The following is a 17347-nucleotide window of genomic DNA, read 5'->3' on the forward strand; positions in this document are numbered from 1 at the left end:
TTGAACCCATTTAAATGAGATGTCACAATATTCCATGGGAGATGCTGCCTGCCTGGAGGAAGAGCCCAATAAAGATGAAAACAGAAGCAACACCGACTATTAATGAATTCTCTTTATCTATTTTGCCTTGGTTTGCTCTTTCAGAGGTTTGGGGTTCTCTTGTTCTTCGATGATTCTGTATTACAGAGAGAGGCAGTGAATAAATTCACTTTTTGCAATTATCTATCAAAATCAGTCAAAGCAAAAAATCTTTTCTGGTTTGGCCTGTGAAATTTTGGGGAGGTGAGGGTTTCTAAAGGATGCAGAGTGATGAAGATCTCGGAGTTAAGCAGTGGAATGGATTCTTTAAAGAAAATATCTTTTCTTAAAGTTCTTTAAAAATTGGGTTAAATAAGGACATTGCATATTTGTCCCTGTCATGGGTGAGATGAAGAGATTAAATGATGATTTATGTGCCTCCACAGCTGCTTTTTTATACCTATGATTAATAAGCATAAAGGGATGGAAATCTCCTCTCCTGCACTGGAAAATCCGAGTTGCTTTGTAAAACAAAGTTACAAATACGTCATGAAAGAGCCCAAACTCCTGCCTACGGATTTTGATCCTCAGGGTTGAAAAGTAGAGATTGAAAAGGCACAGCCAACTTTTTCCCCACATGGATTTAACAGAAAGGTTTAGATGGGATATTGGGAAGGAATTCCTCTCCATGAGAGTTGGGCAGGCCCTGGCACAGATTCCCAGAGCAGCTGTGGCTGTCCCTGGATCCCTGGCAGTGCCCAAGGCCAGGCTGGATGGGGCTTGGAGCAGCCTGGAACAGTGGGAGGTGTCTCAGGGATGGAGCTGGATGAGTTTCAAGGTCCCTCCCAACCCAAACCACTCCATGACTCCATTATACAATCAACAATGGTCCTGCTCCCTATAAAACTGGATCCCTAAGAGATCTCATCCTCCTGCTTTTAATTATTCAAGTCAGGGACACTTGTCATGGTTTTAATGGAGAGACACGGACAGGTGACACAGCACCTAAAATGAGAGTAAAACTGATAACATGACATATTGTGTCATTAAACTAAAAATTGCTACTAGCAGCTCATTACTTTCCAAAATCTATTCCCATTTCAGAGTGAGGTATTACACAGTTAATTCTCAATTGTCAGGAAAACCTTTTCCTCCTGCTGCACTGCGCTTCCTTTATTTTTTTCTCCCTCCTTTCTCGGATGTCTCATAACAACTGAAATTTTATTCTTAGCAAAAAAAAAAAAAAAAATAAATAAATAAAAAGAAAATAGGCCTGATTTCCCACAGTGAAAATATTGGGAAGAATTACTTAGACTGCACAGATTTTCCATACTGCCCCAGAGTTTTTGGGAGGTTTAACTCTATTTTTAAGTAGAAATTGCAGTTTGTTTCATATTAGCAGCAGAGGGAAAGAGGAAAGGGAGCTGTGACCATTTCTGTTGTAAGCACCTGAATCCTAAAAAAATCTGAACTTTTGCACCTTTCTAATATTTTTAAAACATTTAATAATAAATTAAAACATTTAATATTATTAATATGAGAATTCGAGGGTCTTTTTTCCCCTTGTCCCAGGGCACAAAGCCTCAGACCAGCCACCCCAAGCAAATCCTGACAGGAACTCCAGGGCCCGCTTTTCCACACAGATATTTGGTGCTGGCCTTTTTCTTCTCAGAAAACAATTGCCAGGAAAGAAAGAAAATGTGGTAAATTTCCTCAGATGGAATTTTCAAAATGAGTAAATAAATCCAAAAATTCAGAGAATGAATTAAGTATGAAGCCAAACTGCCATTAATCATATTACGCCCACCTACTATTTTGTCTTTTAATTAGAATTACAGGATGGAATACAACTAAATAATTTTTTTTTTACTTATTTTTCTTGGCCTTACTTGTGTTTTTTTCCTCTTTCCTCTACCCATAATCCATGGCAGAGCTGTAGCCAACAGGCAATTAAAAGAACATCAGAGTTTAAAACCCTTTCCCCGTGTATTGACAGGCCCCATCTATTGTGCTATGACAGCACGAGGAGGTGCTACAGGTGCTTAATTCAATCCAGCCCCCTCTGAGCAGACAATGTCTTCATAGGAGGCCAATATCCAGGAGATGAAGAGAAGGAAAAGAAAAATTAACTGTGTAAAGTTCAGCTTAGGGGGAGAAAATTGATATATTGACATAAATAGCTGAGGCCTTACAGGTAGTAATCGTTATTGCTCTGACCAACGAGGGCTGTTTCTCTCTATTGAACTCTGGCTCAGGTTGGTGTTCAGCTGATGAAAAATGGAACAATTGTTTGAAACAAGAATCTGCAGCAAGGTAAATAAAATGAGCTTAGGGCAGGCAGTTTACAGCTCTGTGGTATAAAGAGGTTTAAGGGGAAGCTGATATTTATTGTATTAAAATGTATTTTGAATGGGTTTCGAGCAATCATTTCCCAAATGGCTGTAAGGAAATGGGAAGGCTTCTCATTAGGATGAGAACTGGATCAAAGTGTAAATAATCTATTTTTTTTTTAAGCACATCTCCTGTGTCATGTTTTGTAATTGAATTAATGGGAACCAGGCTTATAATTCTTCACCATCTCAATGAAACGTGAGGAAGCAGGAGATTAAGTGTGGTATTAGATGTAGTGAAAAATAGACATTAAAAGCCATAAAAATCACCTGTGGGAGATGGGCATGGACAGATTTCCCATTGAAAGTCCCCTCTTCCTCCCCTTTAAAACCAGTGCTAAAGCTCATGGCAATTAAAACATATCCAAACACTGCAGCCAGTTTAGGCCAGACCAGAATCTTAAAGAAAACAACATATTTTTATCATCATTTAAACCTACACTCTGTGGGAGTCCTGCTGATCTTTAATTATCACTTGTATATATAGAACACAGCTGTTCTCTGTTTCTATAGAAAAGGAAACACTACAAAATGCATTTTTTTTTTCCTCCAACCCATGTAGATTAAGTCTTGCAAGTTCCAAAAAATGATGCTGGAAAAAGTCGTGGAATAATAGACTGGCTTTACAAATAGAAATTGTAAACACAAATTCCCAGAGTTGCAGTAGAACTGCTGCAGGAATAAATATTTTGTGAATGCCAAAGGACTCAGTTATGGTTGATCTGGGTTGATCCAGGATGATCTGGGAGGTCTTTTCCAACCTTTATGATCCTTTAAATCCACGATACCAGGTTGGACGAGCTATTTTTGCGTACAATTTCTCAATGAAATTAAATTCTGCCGTCCAATACGTGACTGTTCTTGAGCTAATAAATTGGATAAATTGGGATGCAGTTGGGAATGAATCTGCAGGATAATAACCAGGCCTTGTTTCCTCCTTCTCCCTCAAGACCTGGAGAACTTCGAGACGAGAGCGAGGAGCCCGGTGTCGGTGAGAGAGGGACAAGGAGTGGTCCTGCTCTGTGGAACTCCTCCCCACCACGGAGGTACGATGAGGGACAGCCTGAGCAGCCCCTGCTCTGCCTCAGGAGAGCCAGAATTCCCTGTGGGGTTGGCACTGGAATTTGCTTGTGCATCAGTTTCTGGGGTTTACAACAAATTTGGGTTTTGTTTCTTCAAAAGACACTGGGTACACACTTTTTTAGGGTCCTTTTAATTATTTTGTTAGGGAGTAGAACCTGTCATTCCTTGGGACACAGCAAGGATGGCATGAAGGTCGCCGAGACTCTCTGCTGACATTCCTGGTTATCCCAGGGTCCTGGTCCTCATGGAATGGCAGAAAAACAGCTCTCTGCAATTCTTCCTACACCAAATCTACTCCAGGTCTGCATGGAATGGCTCCTTTCCCCTTTAGTGCTTGCTGCTGCAGTGCCCTGATTTGAGTCCTGCATCAGACACACTGGATTTGTCATGAAGCTTTGGCTTCTCTCTTGAATCCCTGATTTTATTCCTTCCTGATAATCAGAGAACACTTTAGGCTGGAAGGGGCTTCTGGAGAGGTGAACTGCCTGATTAAAGGAGGGCCTAGATCAGGTTTCACAGTAATTGTCAGTGCTTCAGATGGGGAATGAAAAGGAGTTTTCTGATGAATTATTTTGGGAGGGCTCATCATAAGACCCTGGAGTTCCTCCTTTCTGGGTGGGGAAAATCCAGGTGAAAATTTTACCCAAGTAAAGCAGGTATTTATTAATAGAGGGGAAATATCAATGGCATAGTTACCAAATTGTCTTGTTCTGGACTCAAAGAATGAGCAGCTTTTGGGTGACTCACGTCCTGCTTTTGGCAGCAGTGACCGCACATCCACAGGAGCTGCAGTTTTCCATGTCCTGCTCCCAGCAATCCTCCTTAAAGAAACAGAGTTATAAGCCAAAGTCCCAGGAGAAGGTAAATAGTGATGCAGGAAGAGCATGCAGTATTTCAGGGAGGGAGAAAAACCCATCAATCAATAGGAACCCCTCCAGTCCTGTAGAAAGGAAGTGTCAGTTCACTGGGTTTTTACAGCCATATGAAAGGAGGATATAATCAAGGAGACGAAGTGAAACCTGGTCCTTAAGGGCACAAAAGGCTTCAAAGAGTTCCTCAAATGTATCAGTGGGACAGGCAGAAAGACAACACATCCATCCTGGGGCCAGTGAACTATCTATTTCCCTCCTGCTGCAGGGTAAAATTATGATTTGACAAATAGGAAGGAGAAGAAGAAAACATTCAGAACAAAGAAATAGTTGCCAGGTGAGTTCCCCCCAGATTAATTGAACTGACAAAATGGTATCCACGAGCAAAGCCTTTCCCAGAGTGCTGCTGCAGCTGGGGCTGGGAGCTGCTGGCCAACAGGCCTGGAAAACCTGCAAAAACAAGTCCCCAGAGAACAGAGCCCAAGTCCTTTTGTCATCCCTAAACACTCTGTGTAGGACCCAAAATGATGTGCCATGGGGATGGAGCACGTGGTGAGAGCCATGAGAAGTCAGAGATTATTTCAAGATGCTCTGGAAGTTGTTTTTGTTGAAAAGGATTGTGTATTTAGGTCTTTTTTTTTAATTGAAACCCTTGTCTCCACCTCTCAATACCTACAGGAGGAAGGATTACAAACTGTGCTTCACATTATAAGAGTTCTGTGCAGCACTTTAAATGTGTCAGGAATTAGAGAGATGTCAAGGAATTTGGAAGATAAGCCCTACCAGGAGGGAAAGAGTTGCCTTTCCTGTGATGTAATGACTTGAAGGAAGACAGGAACCCTCTGTAGAGCAGTTGTTTGAAGCAGCTGCTATTAATATAGGAAATTTGAAATAGGAAGCACTGGGTAAAACCTCCTGCCAACCTCTAAAAGTCAGGATAACAATAGAAAAAGAGGAATAGAAATAATGGAATGGAAAACAAGGAGGGGTCATTAATTCAATTCCTCCCATATAACATCATGAAGATGGAACAAGAGCTGCAGAAGTGTTTCTACCACCCGTGGTCTCTAGGGAAGTGTCTCACTTCTCTTTCTGTCCCTCACATTACTAAGTTTTCCTGGTCCTGCACCACAGCTCTGGATTTAAACCTCCTGCTCACAGGAAAACTCTGCAGAGCTCATCAGGACACTCAGCTCCTTGTCAGACACCAAAAGTGTTGGCCTATGGTCAAAAATATTTAAAATATTTAAAGCTCAATTGGAATTAAACTTAATTTTCCAATATAGTTGACAAGGAAAGATGTGTTGCCTCTTTTTTTGTGTGCTGGTTTCTTAGCTGAGAGCACTGCTAACCTATTTTTGTACAAGAGAAACGAGTGATTCATTTAAATAGAGGACAAAAATATATTAGTCAGCTATAAACCCAAAACAAACAAACAAAACCCACCAAGCAAACAAACAAACAGACAAAAAGCGCTTCTCCAGCAGCTTCCACATCAGCTTCAAACCATCTCAGAGAACAAAAAGGGGATTTCACGTTGCTGTGAACTAATATTAGGACTTTCAGGATTGATCAAACAAAAGCATGGAAAAAAAAATAATCCCCACCCAAGTTTATCTCTTGGATCAATTAGGACATTAAAAATGAACAGTTAATAGACAAAAAAAATAAAAACATCACAGCCTGTAATTAGTTTTTAAAGCAAGAGCAGGGCAGCCCCAGCTTACCTGACCCACCCCAAACCCTCTATTCCCTCTACCTGTCCCTGCTGTCTAATTTCTGCACTGTTCTGCTGTTATTGATGATGCTCATCACCACACCTTCCAGGCTCAGCTCTGCTTGTTAGCCAGGCTCAGCAGGGCAGGGGGGACCAGGCGAGCTGCATCTCTCCCTGAACCTCATCCCATCTCTGCTTTAAGTTCTCCAGCCCCTTCCCCTGTGTAACCAGCATACAATAATATTTTACTAGTCAAAAAAAGTGGTTTACAGAGAGCTCTGAGGCAGGGAAAGGCATGGAGGGAGTAAATTGGAAGAAGCTTTAATTTCTGCAGCTACACATGAGCTTGACCTGCCTGTGCTTAAGAAGCTGCTGCCTAAATGGTAATACTTGACACAAGACTATGGGGTGGACTGTTCATTTATTTCCTTAGAAGTGAAGCTTGATCTAAAGCCTGTTTCCTCTTAGCTGGCTCCCTGCAGAGCTTTAAGGAAGTTGCTAATCTTGTTAGGAGCAGCAGGATCACTCTGCATTTGCATTTATTTGCGTGGAAGAGCTGCCAGGGCTGGGAGTGGGACGGAGGATCTGGGCTTTCTTCTGTGCTGATATTGCTAAATAAACCCCAAAACACTCCTAAGGATGTAGGAGCCCTGTGGACCTGCTTGGGGGGGGTAAAAATTCCTAATTCTCAGCCTGGTGAAGGAGGTGAAACGTGAAAATGGGTGTGTGCAGGGGATGGGATGAGATGAGCAGCGCTGGGAAAGGGCCTTTGATTTCTGCATTTCCTATTAAAGACTGCACTTGATAAAGTGACTAATCTGAAAGGAGGGTTTGAAGTGTCTCTCCCTTTATAGAACCCAGTGCCTCAGTCACGGGCTGAGAGTCCCTTTCTCTCTGCTCCTATGAATCTTTAATCCAGCTTTCCCTCAGCTCCAGAGGGAGGGAGAGTCCTCTCCCTGAGCCCAGCCTGGAGCTGCAGATCCAGCAGCACAGATTTGGATTTGGATTTGGATTTGCTTGGGCTGAGGGAAGCACTGAGATGTTCAGTTTCCAGATCAGCACATCAGGAATGATTATCAGCTGCTCTGAAGGAAAACTCTCAGGAGTGACTGAGGTGGGAGATGCTCTCCAGCCTGGCCGAGCTCAGGGATTGCCCACCTGGAAGGTGAGGTGGGTTAAGCAGCTTTTGGGGTATCTGCGGTGAGAAGGGACACCACAATCACTTCCCTTGGATTCAAAAAACCCCAAGCAAATGTACCCTAATATTACAGCACTATAAAATAACTCCTGCTCTGCTGTAAGAGCAAAGGGCTTTTTGTCCTTTTTTTGGCTCATTCAGTGGATCTTCTCATCTGATTTATTCCAAGTGACCCCAAATGGAAGATTTTATGACACAGTTCTGGATTTTCTACTCTATTACCTGTTGCTGGAGTAAGTTTCCAAGACAAGATACTGAGTAAGGGAAGTAGGTTGCTGGTATTATGCCTTAAGAGCATGAAAAAAAGTTCAATTTCTAAAGTTTGGCTCCTCCCTCTTGAGATTTCATCCAGCTCCCACTGAAGTCAATTAAAATTAGGGTTTCTACAGAGTTTAGTGGAGCTGAATTAGGCTCTAGGCAAGGATGGCCTGCAGATGGGTGATGCTGAAGCTGCAGTTAGGAGAGGGGGAGTGTTAATATCCCTCATACTGGGGGGAAAAAGGGATTTAAATATGACTAAGAGGAGCCTGTGCTTGTTCCCAGTTGATGGGAAAATTCATCAAGAGTCCCTGAAGCAATGGTGGGGAGCAGACAGGGAGAAAATTCAGAAAATGAAGTCAGCTGGAGTCCCCCGAGAACAGAAATCAGGACAGGAAAGGTCTGGTTCTCTTTTAGTGATTAATTAATTCACAGATTGACCTCCTGAAGAATGCCTGTGTAGCACAAAGTTGGCTTTAATAGAGTTTTATTTGATTCTGTTTTGCACAGAGAATTCAGCTGCATCACCTGCTCCCACGGCTGGAGTCTGGGTTTTGGTTCCATGCCATAAAATGTTTTAAAGATCTTTCCTGAGAGTCCTTTTGGAGTCTTGGCAGGAAGAGGGATGCCCTTAGAGGGGGTCAGGGCTTTCTTCAGCTCTGTAATTGCCACCACCAGAACTTTGGCAGAGAAATTCCAAGCTGCTTTTCCCTATTACTCATTCTTAAAAATATTTCCAGATTCTCTTGGACACACTATCCTGGCCTGGAAATCTGGGCATCCAAATGTCAGGTTCAAGCACTCAGAGTGGTTTTATTGCCCAGAGGTGCCTTAGTGCAGGTCTGAGTAAGGAGGAAGGTGAGAACTCCAGCTGTCAGGAAAAGAACATCGAGGTACCAGCCCTCAGTGTTTTGGGAAATGTGGGGAGGGGGCAGATCCAAGGTTTCTCTTCCACAGAAATGAAGACAACATTTAATTGAACATAGATTAAAGTATTTACTTTGCAAATCTTCAGCATTTTCTGTAAAGTCCCCATCTGGCAGCTTAAAAACCTCCAAAAAATGAGTTGAAATCAGAATTTTGCACACTTTGTTCTGCTTGCCCAGACAGTCTGCAGTCAGCAAAACCTGTGCCTGAGACAGGGATACAGTCTGTGTATCTCTGCAAGACAGATCACATTGGAGCTACAGCCCTTATTTCCCATCCTTCCTGTAGGAAAACCCCTCCTGGTCCAGATTTTCCTCTGTAAATAAATGCTTTAAGGTACCTCCAAGTCTGTGGGCAGTAAATGTGCCAAGGTGGGGCTTTAATCCTGTGGGTGAGCACATGGACCTGCACACACCTCGTGTAACACTGAGAATTCATTGCTGCATCGCCCAGGTTTACTGCAGAGCACGGCAAAGTTTCGCATTATCTGCAGTAAAACGGAGCCTGTTGCAGGATTTAGCCAAGTATAGGAAGTGTCATTGATTGCTCCCTGGAGATGCATCATTTCTAATGAGAGTCCTAAAATGCTGGAAGCTGATAACATAAAACTCCACAAAACTACTGGAGTTTGCAGACTTATTACCATACTGCTCCCCAGCCGGAGCTGAGGGGGGGAAAAGCAACGTAAATAATCTTTTTGGAATGGGGTTGTTGATGGGGGAAATGTGTAAAAATGAAGCTGTTGGCAGAACACTGTTAGCTTATGAATTATGCATTTAATTAAGAGGAGCTAAACTGGTAGATGTGGAAAGTTCTGATTTACTGTGGCTTGTAAAAGACAGGGTTTGAGTCCTGCTGCTGCTGTTGGGTGTGGAGCAGCTGCAGAGAGGGGCTGGCAGGACACCCTGGGTGACCCCACACTGAGGGACCAGCTCTGAACCTGCTCCTCAGTGCCCAAGGCTTGGACCAAAAGTCTTTCCCAAGAACAGGGAATGGCAAACTCCCAGGATATCTGCTTTTCCAGGGTGGGCTGGCCAAATTAATCAGTTTTAAGTTGCCTGGTCTAATAGATCTACGTTATGAAGATTTGCATTGTGTGGGAAAAGGGGCAGGAAGTGAGGATGGGGCAAGAAATATGGAAAAAAGGGAATGTTCATTATCAAATGTGCAAGAGGATCAAATTTTAAGTCGTCTCCAAAATACTTCTGTGCAGCTGAGCTCATCCCTCCATGAAAATCCAGTGATCAAGCTCCATGTTGCCAATTCAGTTTTTCCATTTTGAGAATGAAGAAAGGAGCTCTAGCACTGAGCAGCAATTTTCCCCCTGGATTTTCAGAGGGAAACTGCCATAAACAGAAATTATTTACTAAAGCAGCTTTCCCACGCCATTGCAGCGCTGCCATTCCTGCTTAGGAGCAGGCTGAGCAGGAAAATGAGAAGTAGCAGGGGACAGAAGCTGCTGTGACCTCCTGAAGTGGCTTGAAATGAGCTGAAAAGTTGAGCAATGCTTACCTGGCCTGTGCTAATTTGTGTCTCCCCGGTGGTTTTCCCTGCATCTGCCTCGCTCTTCCCACAGGGGAGAGGGTTCTGCTGGAGGGGATGAATGATGTGTGTCTGGTGTTTTCCAGCCTTGTCCTACACCTGGATCTTCAACAATAACACCTTGGATCTTCGGGAAGACAGCCGGCGCTTTGTTTCCCAGGCAACAGGAAACCTGTACCTGGCCAAGGTGGAGCCGTGGGATGTTGGGAATTACACCTGTGCCGTGAGCAGCGCCCAGGCTCAGCGCCAGGTCTGGGGGTCTCCCACTGCCCTCACCCTCCGAGGCGATGGTGAGTCCACAGCGGGGCTTGGCTGCCTCGAAACACCCGGCTGCTCCTGCTCCAGATGTTGGGAATTCACCCAGGGCAGGTTGTGCAGCAGGACACGGCCCCACAGTGGCAGTGCCTTTTGGGGCTACCTAAAAACAGAGGCCAGGCAGAATTAAGGGAATAAAAAGCAGTTCTGTTCATTGAAGGCCTGCAGGGACATTTAGGGCAGACAAAGCCCCCCAGGGGCTGCACCCAAAAATGGACCACAGGTTTTACACTTTTATAAGTTTGGTCCATTTGCATTTTGGGGGTTGATTTTCCAATTCCAGCTGCAGGTAATGAAGTCATTTAGCCCAAGTTTGCTGCCCCAACTCCCTTTTGTTTCCATCTCTCAGGCCTGAGGCAGTGAGGTGTCCTTGATTGCCAGGCCTGGAGAGGAATTGCTGTGTCTGCCCAAAGTGGGGAAGCAGCAGCTGGCACTGGGTGTGGAGTTTGGAGTTCTGCACTAAAGATCTGCAGGGTTACAAATAGATAGAAAATAGAAAATCTGAAATGCTAAGTCACCAGTGAGGTTTGAGCTGTCAGGGACAGGGGTGAGGAGATGAACACGCAAAGAAAGTTCTCAATGTCACGGAATAATAAGAGAATGTCACATGGGACGTTAATATTTCCCACCTCGTGCCTGTGTTGAGGTTTAAATCTGACAAATCTTTCTAAATTTGTCATCTAAGTATAGCTCAAATATCAAATCCAGAGAGCTGCTTCAAATCAAGTTGCTGAGGTGAGAAACTCCCCTGCACATGTACAAACGCCTTCCTGGCAACATTTGTAATTAAATGTTCACAGGGAGAAATATAGACCTGGAAATCTGTACACAAAGTTTATTTTGTGAGTTTGCCCACCTAAATTTCAATATACTTCTGCTGTTTGCAAAGCAGCGGTGACAATCAGTGACAAAAGCCTGTGCAGAGTTGGATTTGGAGGATAAACAAAACTCAGCTGTGCACTATGGAATAATGCTTTCACTGCGAGGCTGTGCTGTTCAATAACACCAGCAGATCACACAAAGCAAAGCTGCACTTCCTCAGCTCCAAAGTTAATAATTTGGCACAAACTCTGATTGGAGATGCTTAAGATCTTTCCTGATTCCTTTTTTTTAATTTTCATCACGCTATTCCTTTTCTCGATCTCTTTATCTTCTCCCTTTCACTCTGGTGGCCTCTGGATTGGCTCCAACTCTGGCAGCCTCTGAGGCAACAGTGGAAGTTGCATGTGCAAAATTATCCAGATGCCTGTTAAATATAAAACAAGAATTTGTTCATTTTCTGTGGGAAATCTGGCCAAAGACACTGCAGGAAAATACCTGATTTATCTTCATCCCTACGGTTGGAATGAGTTTCACTGTAAGATACATAAAAGATATTTAAGAAGTTCAGCTAAAAGTTTATTTTCCTAAATCCATCCCAAACCTGCTGCAAAATTAAATGCCCTAAATTAATACTGGATTATCTGTGATTTATCAGATGTTCAGCCAGATTTTCAAATATGATAATTCCATCTAATTACATCGGCCTTCCTCAAGTCTGCAACTCACATTTGGACATCTTAAAGAAATTTTAAGAGTTTTGCAAGTAGTTTGGATATGGAATTTTCTAATTTTCTTGCACATGGGATCAACAGAGTGTCCTGAGAGCGACTAGTGGCAAAAGTGTTGCTTGATAAGAGGTGTGAACCCAAAATTATCTCGAAAACCTTGATGCACAGCAGACTTGTAATGTAAAACTTGTACAAAGTCACGCTCTTCAACTCCTAAATGCAGGGAATGGAGAGATTTCACAGGATTTTCAGCAGAGGGTTGAACTCCACCCCGGAGGTTAAACCTGCTCCATCATGTGCCGCTCTCCACGGGTGGAACACGAGGCTCTGAAGTGATTCATGCCACCTTTCCTTTTACCCTGAGCCTCTGTTGCATGAGAAGGTCTGGGGCTCAGCTGGAGTGAGCTGTTTTGATGTTCCACAGGTGCGATGGGGGAGTATGAGCCAAAGATTGAGGTGCGTTTCCCAGAAGCAACCTACGCGGCAAAGGGCTCCTCTGTCAGACTGGAATGCTTTGCCCTGGGAAAGTAAGAGCTTTGTTTTTATTAAATGTGGGGTTTAACACTGCTTCTTCGACGTGAGAATTATTCTGGTCAGAATGGGGTTTGTGAATTTTACTGTTTTTTAACCTTGCTTTGATTGTTTCTGTGCCATGCGCTCCCAAGGGAATGAGAGATAACACTGTGCTGTAACTGAAACTCACTTGGGTGCAGCTCGAAGAAGGGGGGAGGGAATGTGGGAAGAGGAGGGAAAACTGGAACAAAGATTTTCTTTCTTGAGAGCAGTTTTGACTTTGAGATGAGCCCTGGGTCCAGGTGACAGCGCTCAGTGTAGCTGCACACTGACACTGATAGATATCACAATAGGAACGGGGTTTTTTGGCTTGTGTGACATCATAAAATCACAGACTGGTTTGGGTTGGAAGGGACCTTAAAGCTCATCCAGTTCATCAAGTTTCAGCCCCCTGCCCTCAGCAAGAACATCTTCCACTGTCCCAGGCTGCTCCAAGCCCCATCCAGCCTGGCCTTGGGCACTGCCAGGGATCCAGGAGCAGCCACAGCTTCTCTGGGCAACCTCAGGGCCTCACTGCCCTCACTGGGAAGGATTTCTTCCTGATATCCCATCTAAACCCACTCTCTGTCAGTTTGAAGCCATTCCCCCTTGTCCTGTCCCTCCATCCCTTGGCAATTGTCTCTCTCCAGGTTTCCTGCAGCTCCTTCAGGCCCTGCAAGGCCACCCTGAGCTCAGCCCAAAGCTTCTCCTGGCCAGGCTGAACAATGGCAGCTGTGCCAGCCTTTCCTGCCAGCAGAGCTGCTCCATCCCTCTGCTCCTCCTGGAGCCTCCTCTGGGCTCTCTCATTGCTAAAAATCAAATGTGGGGAATCAAGTTATGTTTGAAGAGTGTGTGGGATGGATCTCCTGACCCTCCTGTCTCCAAAGCAATGCTCAGGAGCCCTGGGTAGACCCAGCAGCAGTCCTTCCTTCCAAAAATCCATTTTCCTGCATTTTTCTTGCTCTGCTGTGCCTGTTCCCAGCTGCAGTGGTGGCTCAGGCAGCTGCTCTGCATTCAGGGAGCAGCTGGGCTACTGAATCACTGTAACCAGCCCACAAACCCCAGTCTTTCCAACGAGCATCATTTTCCCTGGAAAAGCCCAAATAACCCTTAGATTGTTGACCTCTATTTAGTTTAAGTTCACTTTGACAATCCATTCTAAGGCTGTAAGCTTTTAAAGTGTTTAGAGCTTTCCCAGAGGTTAAAAGCCTGACTTGCAGACAGCACAAATTAATCAAATGTTCCTCTGGAACCTATGCTGGCAAGTAGAAAAATAAAGCAAATAAAAAGTTAATAAGATTGAAATGGCCTTGCCTTTCAGATGAGATTTCTATACAAACTAATACTAGAGCTAATTTTTATTAAAGGTATATGCACTTTTTTGGCCCAGAAGCAGTACCAGACTTTAGCACCCTTGGTAAAGCTGATTTTCTTTTCCAAATACTGTCAAACTACTTCTCTTTAAACACCTCCTTAATTGTGTGTTAGTCCATAGAGGCTTTGCATTTCAAGTTGTCATTTCTTATTTCCATCTGTTGCATGGAAAACGTTGGACAATGACAGAGCAAAAACCAGAAAATGAGATGTACAAAGCACTGACATCTTAGTGAAGGGGTGAAGATGGGTCATGTTAATGTGACAAACAGATTTTGCCACTTTAAGAACATCTTAAGGAGAAAAAAGAGGACTGAAAGGATATATGGATAATGAGATCCCTCAGGGAGACCCTTCTATGCTGTGCTTAGGAATGCCTGAGAGGGTTAATGCAGCTTTAATGTAGATTTTCTTCTGCATGTGCAGGACTGCAGCTGAAAGCAGTGCTGCCAGACTTCCCTGGAGTTATCCTGCCTAAATTCCAGGGATCCACGGGCCAAAATCCATTTTCCACACACTCTCTGGTATGGCCCTGCTGATGTGCACCCAGTGTTGGAGCTGCTGCTTGGGAGCAGAGGCTCTTGGGTGGTGATACTGGAGAATTTCTGAGAATTTCTCCACTTACATTTTATTTTCAGAAGTTCTGTGTATCGTACAGAACTGCACAGGTTTCAGTCTGTGTTTTATTTCTCCCTAAATCACCTTTTCACCAACATGTCCTTCAGCAGAAAAGCTTCATTTCAGAGCGTGCGTTTAGGTGAGAATAAAACGAGCGAAACAGATTGCAGGTGAAACATTCTTAACTTATTAGATAAGGCCAGATTTCCAGAGGTATGCAGGTGATTAGTGGCATTGTGAAAAGCTGGAAGTTTCCTGCCTCCAACTGTTTACAATTGCAGGCAGAACCATCTAAATGCAGCAGCGTGGCCGCCTGCACCTTCAGATTCCCAAATTCCACTAAAACCCTGGCCCCTGCTATTGTCTGTTTATGTTAAAATCAATTCAGCCCAGCATTTGTTGAGCTGTACCTCTGATCTGCCACAAGCACCGGTGGTTATTATCTCGCTCAGATTTCAGAACTGCTTTCCCATTATCCATAATTTTCTATATTCACACTGTTAGGCCGCTGGCTCCGACAATGCTGCGGCTGCTGCTACCTGGGCACGGTGAATAGCAGAAATCTTTCACGCTGAAGGCAGATCATAGGCAACCTGCTGGGGTTTTGGTCTGCAAAAGTCTTAAATGAAAGTAGTTTTGTGGTATTTAGAGAAATAGCATCTCTTTTCTGTGTGGAACAGCAAATCACACCAATTGGGCCTCGCTCAAAAGGCACTTCCACAGTTCAAATGCAGCTACGAGAGGCCAGAGCTCATGGCTGAGTTTAAAACTCAGTTTAAAATGTCTTAAAGATGCTTTTTTTTTTAGTGGGGGGGCTCAAAGTCACCCAAAATGTGTTCCTGTGGGGCACCCCGGGGTAGGTACATTCCACATAGATCTGTTGCAAAGCTCATTTTGCACTTCACATTAAAATATCGCTAACGATTTTTACAAATCATCTACCAGCCCCAGAAATTCTTCTTGTTTTGAGGAAGATGAGGGGTTAAATAAGAATTTCTCCCTGAAAAGATGGTTTGGAGGGATGGATCCCAAATGGACAAAGAATCTCGGGTCAGTCCTTGACTTTGAACTTTATTTTATAGAGCACAAATAGAAGATTTTGAAAAGCAAATTAATGCTCATTGTGATGGAAATATAAGATAAAGTGCAGCTCTCTGATGAGTCTAAACAGGCAAAAAACTGCACCTTATACTTAACCCTTTGAAAGGGGGAAAACTGAAATATGAAATAGTGGCTCCAGTATTTCAAATCCTGCAGCCTGTGGCAGTTTAATAGAAGAGATGAGACTTTGTGTTCTGCACCAATATTCATTACGATGACAGTGTTTAATATTATGCCAGGATTAAAAGTCCTGCTTTGGATCAAGCTCTATTAATCACGCCATATATCCAAATTATTGTTCCCTGTCTTTCAGGGGATTGAGCACCATGGAAAGAATTATGTTCAGTTGAGTTGCACTGTGCTGCTTTCTGTAGATTTCTCTCAAAATAACTTTTCTTTTTTTTTTTTTTTTTTCTGTTGCACAAATAAGAATAGTCCCTGGAATGAAAATAAGCAAAGTAGTTTCCATGTCTGGTGCACATATTTATTAAACTCTGTCTGTGGTTTATATTTTTCTTCATTCCCTTCTCAAAGAAAAGGAAATAATCAGTTCACAATCCCTGCAGATGGGCTGTTGCCAGCTGAGGTTGTAAAAAGCATATGTGAACAATATAAAACAAAATATCTTTCACCCCAGAATATTCATTTTTCATGGGAAGATCCCACCTATTCCTCTAAATGTATTCATGGAAGGGTTTTTTTCTGGCAGCTCTTGGAATAAGATAATCACACAGCTCCAAGGGGGTTCCAAATAACCATTTTTGCTAAATTTACATAAAAATCCCAAGCTTCTCCTCTGGTACATTCTCAAGTTGTTTATGTAGGAGGCTTTAAAAGGGTCAGATAGAGGATCCTGAAATCCCAGATACGGGGATGATTTTGGCACCACCAGTGAAGTTTCCAGCCCCCATCCCTGATCAGAGCAAGGCCTGAGGATTTCTCCTTCCAGGGATGAGCAGATCCCCTCTCGCCCAGTTCAGGCTGTGCCTCCAGGAGAGTGAGACTCAACACCTCGCAGAAAACTGCCGCTTTCAGGTAATCCATCAGGAGGATCCAAAATTAAATTCTTTAATTACGGTGCTCCTCGGATCCTAATTCTTCCTGGTGTCAGCGGCGATGCGGCTTTCCGACCTCGGCTCGGGCTCATCTGTCTAACGAACCACGGGCTTCATTATCCCAAATGCAGATTGAATTTCCCTTTGAAAGGCCCCCAGATGCACAGGACAAAAGACGAGGCACAGTCCCAATGCATCATCTTTGCTGGAAAAGGTGAAACCTCCCTCACGGTGTGGGTTCTAATTCTGCAGACAAATTAATTTCGCGTTCGCTGTGACAAGAACTTGTCACCAACCACAAAATATTTTCCATCTCCTTTTCTTTCCCAGTTAGTAACTTATGGTTTTGTGATTCTGCTGCCTGTATGGTGGAGTATAAATTAAATTAGTGCTCCTGGATGCTCTGAAGGTTTCAAATAAACTGCAGATTTATGTACTAAGACACTCTCATATTTATGCACTGTTTTCCTATTTACTCAGGAGAAAGCCAGACTTTGTCTGTGAAGTGTAATAAATTTGGGAAGTGCACTCATTGTTTCTTTATGTATTCCAAAACTTTTCAGGCCCACCAAGCAGTTATTGTTTTTAATCTGGTTATTGGAAGGGACTTATAGGAAGACCCATGAGGGGCAGGGCCACCCCAAACCTGTATGGGCAGGCTCTGGTCTGTGCAGCAATGTCAGGTCCTGACTTTCCACGGAGCATGAACATGCAAAATAATCCCACAGAAATACAAGAATATATGAAATACATTAATATAGAATACAAGAATCCCAAGAG

General features: G+C 43.5%; 1 protein-coding gene across 2 annotated transcripts in view; it reads left to right on the forward strand.

Moving 5' to 3' along the window:
* The window catches only part of CNTN6 (contactin 6), a 125791-nt gene that overhangs the window by 65049 nt on the left and 43395 nt on the right, over window positions 1–17347 (forward strand). For both annotated transcript variants that reach the window (XM_014251500.2, XM_088061720.1), the window contains exons 5-7: window positions 3359–3454; window positions 10089–10292; window positions 12292–12394. In XM_014251500.2, the coding sequence (XP_014106975.2) occupies window positions 3359–3454; window positions 10089–10292; window positions 12292–12394 (403 nt within the window). The remainder of the gene's footprint in view (window positions 1–3358; window positions 3455–10088; window positions 10293–12291; window positions 12395–17347) is intronic.

Source organism: Pseudopodoces humilis, chromosome 13 (assembly GCF_049639895.1).
Source record: "Pseudopodoces humilis isolate 2021_Gansu_Grassland_sample_001 chromosome 13, ASM4963989v1, whole genome shotgun sequence".
Taxonomy (NCBI): Eukaryota; Metazoa; Chordata; class Aves; order Passeriformes; family Paridae; genus Pseudopodoces; species Pseudopodoces humilis.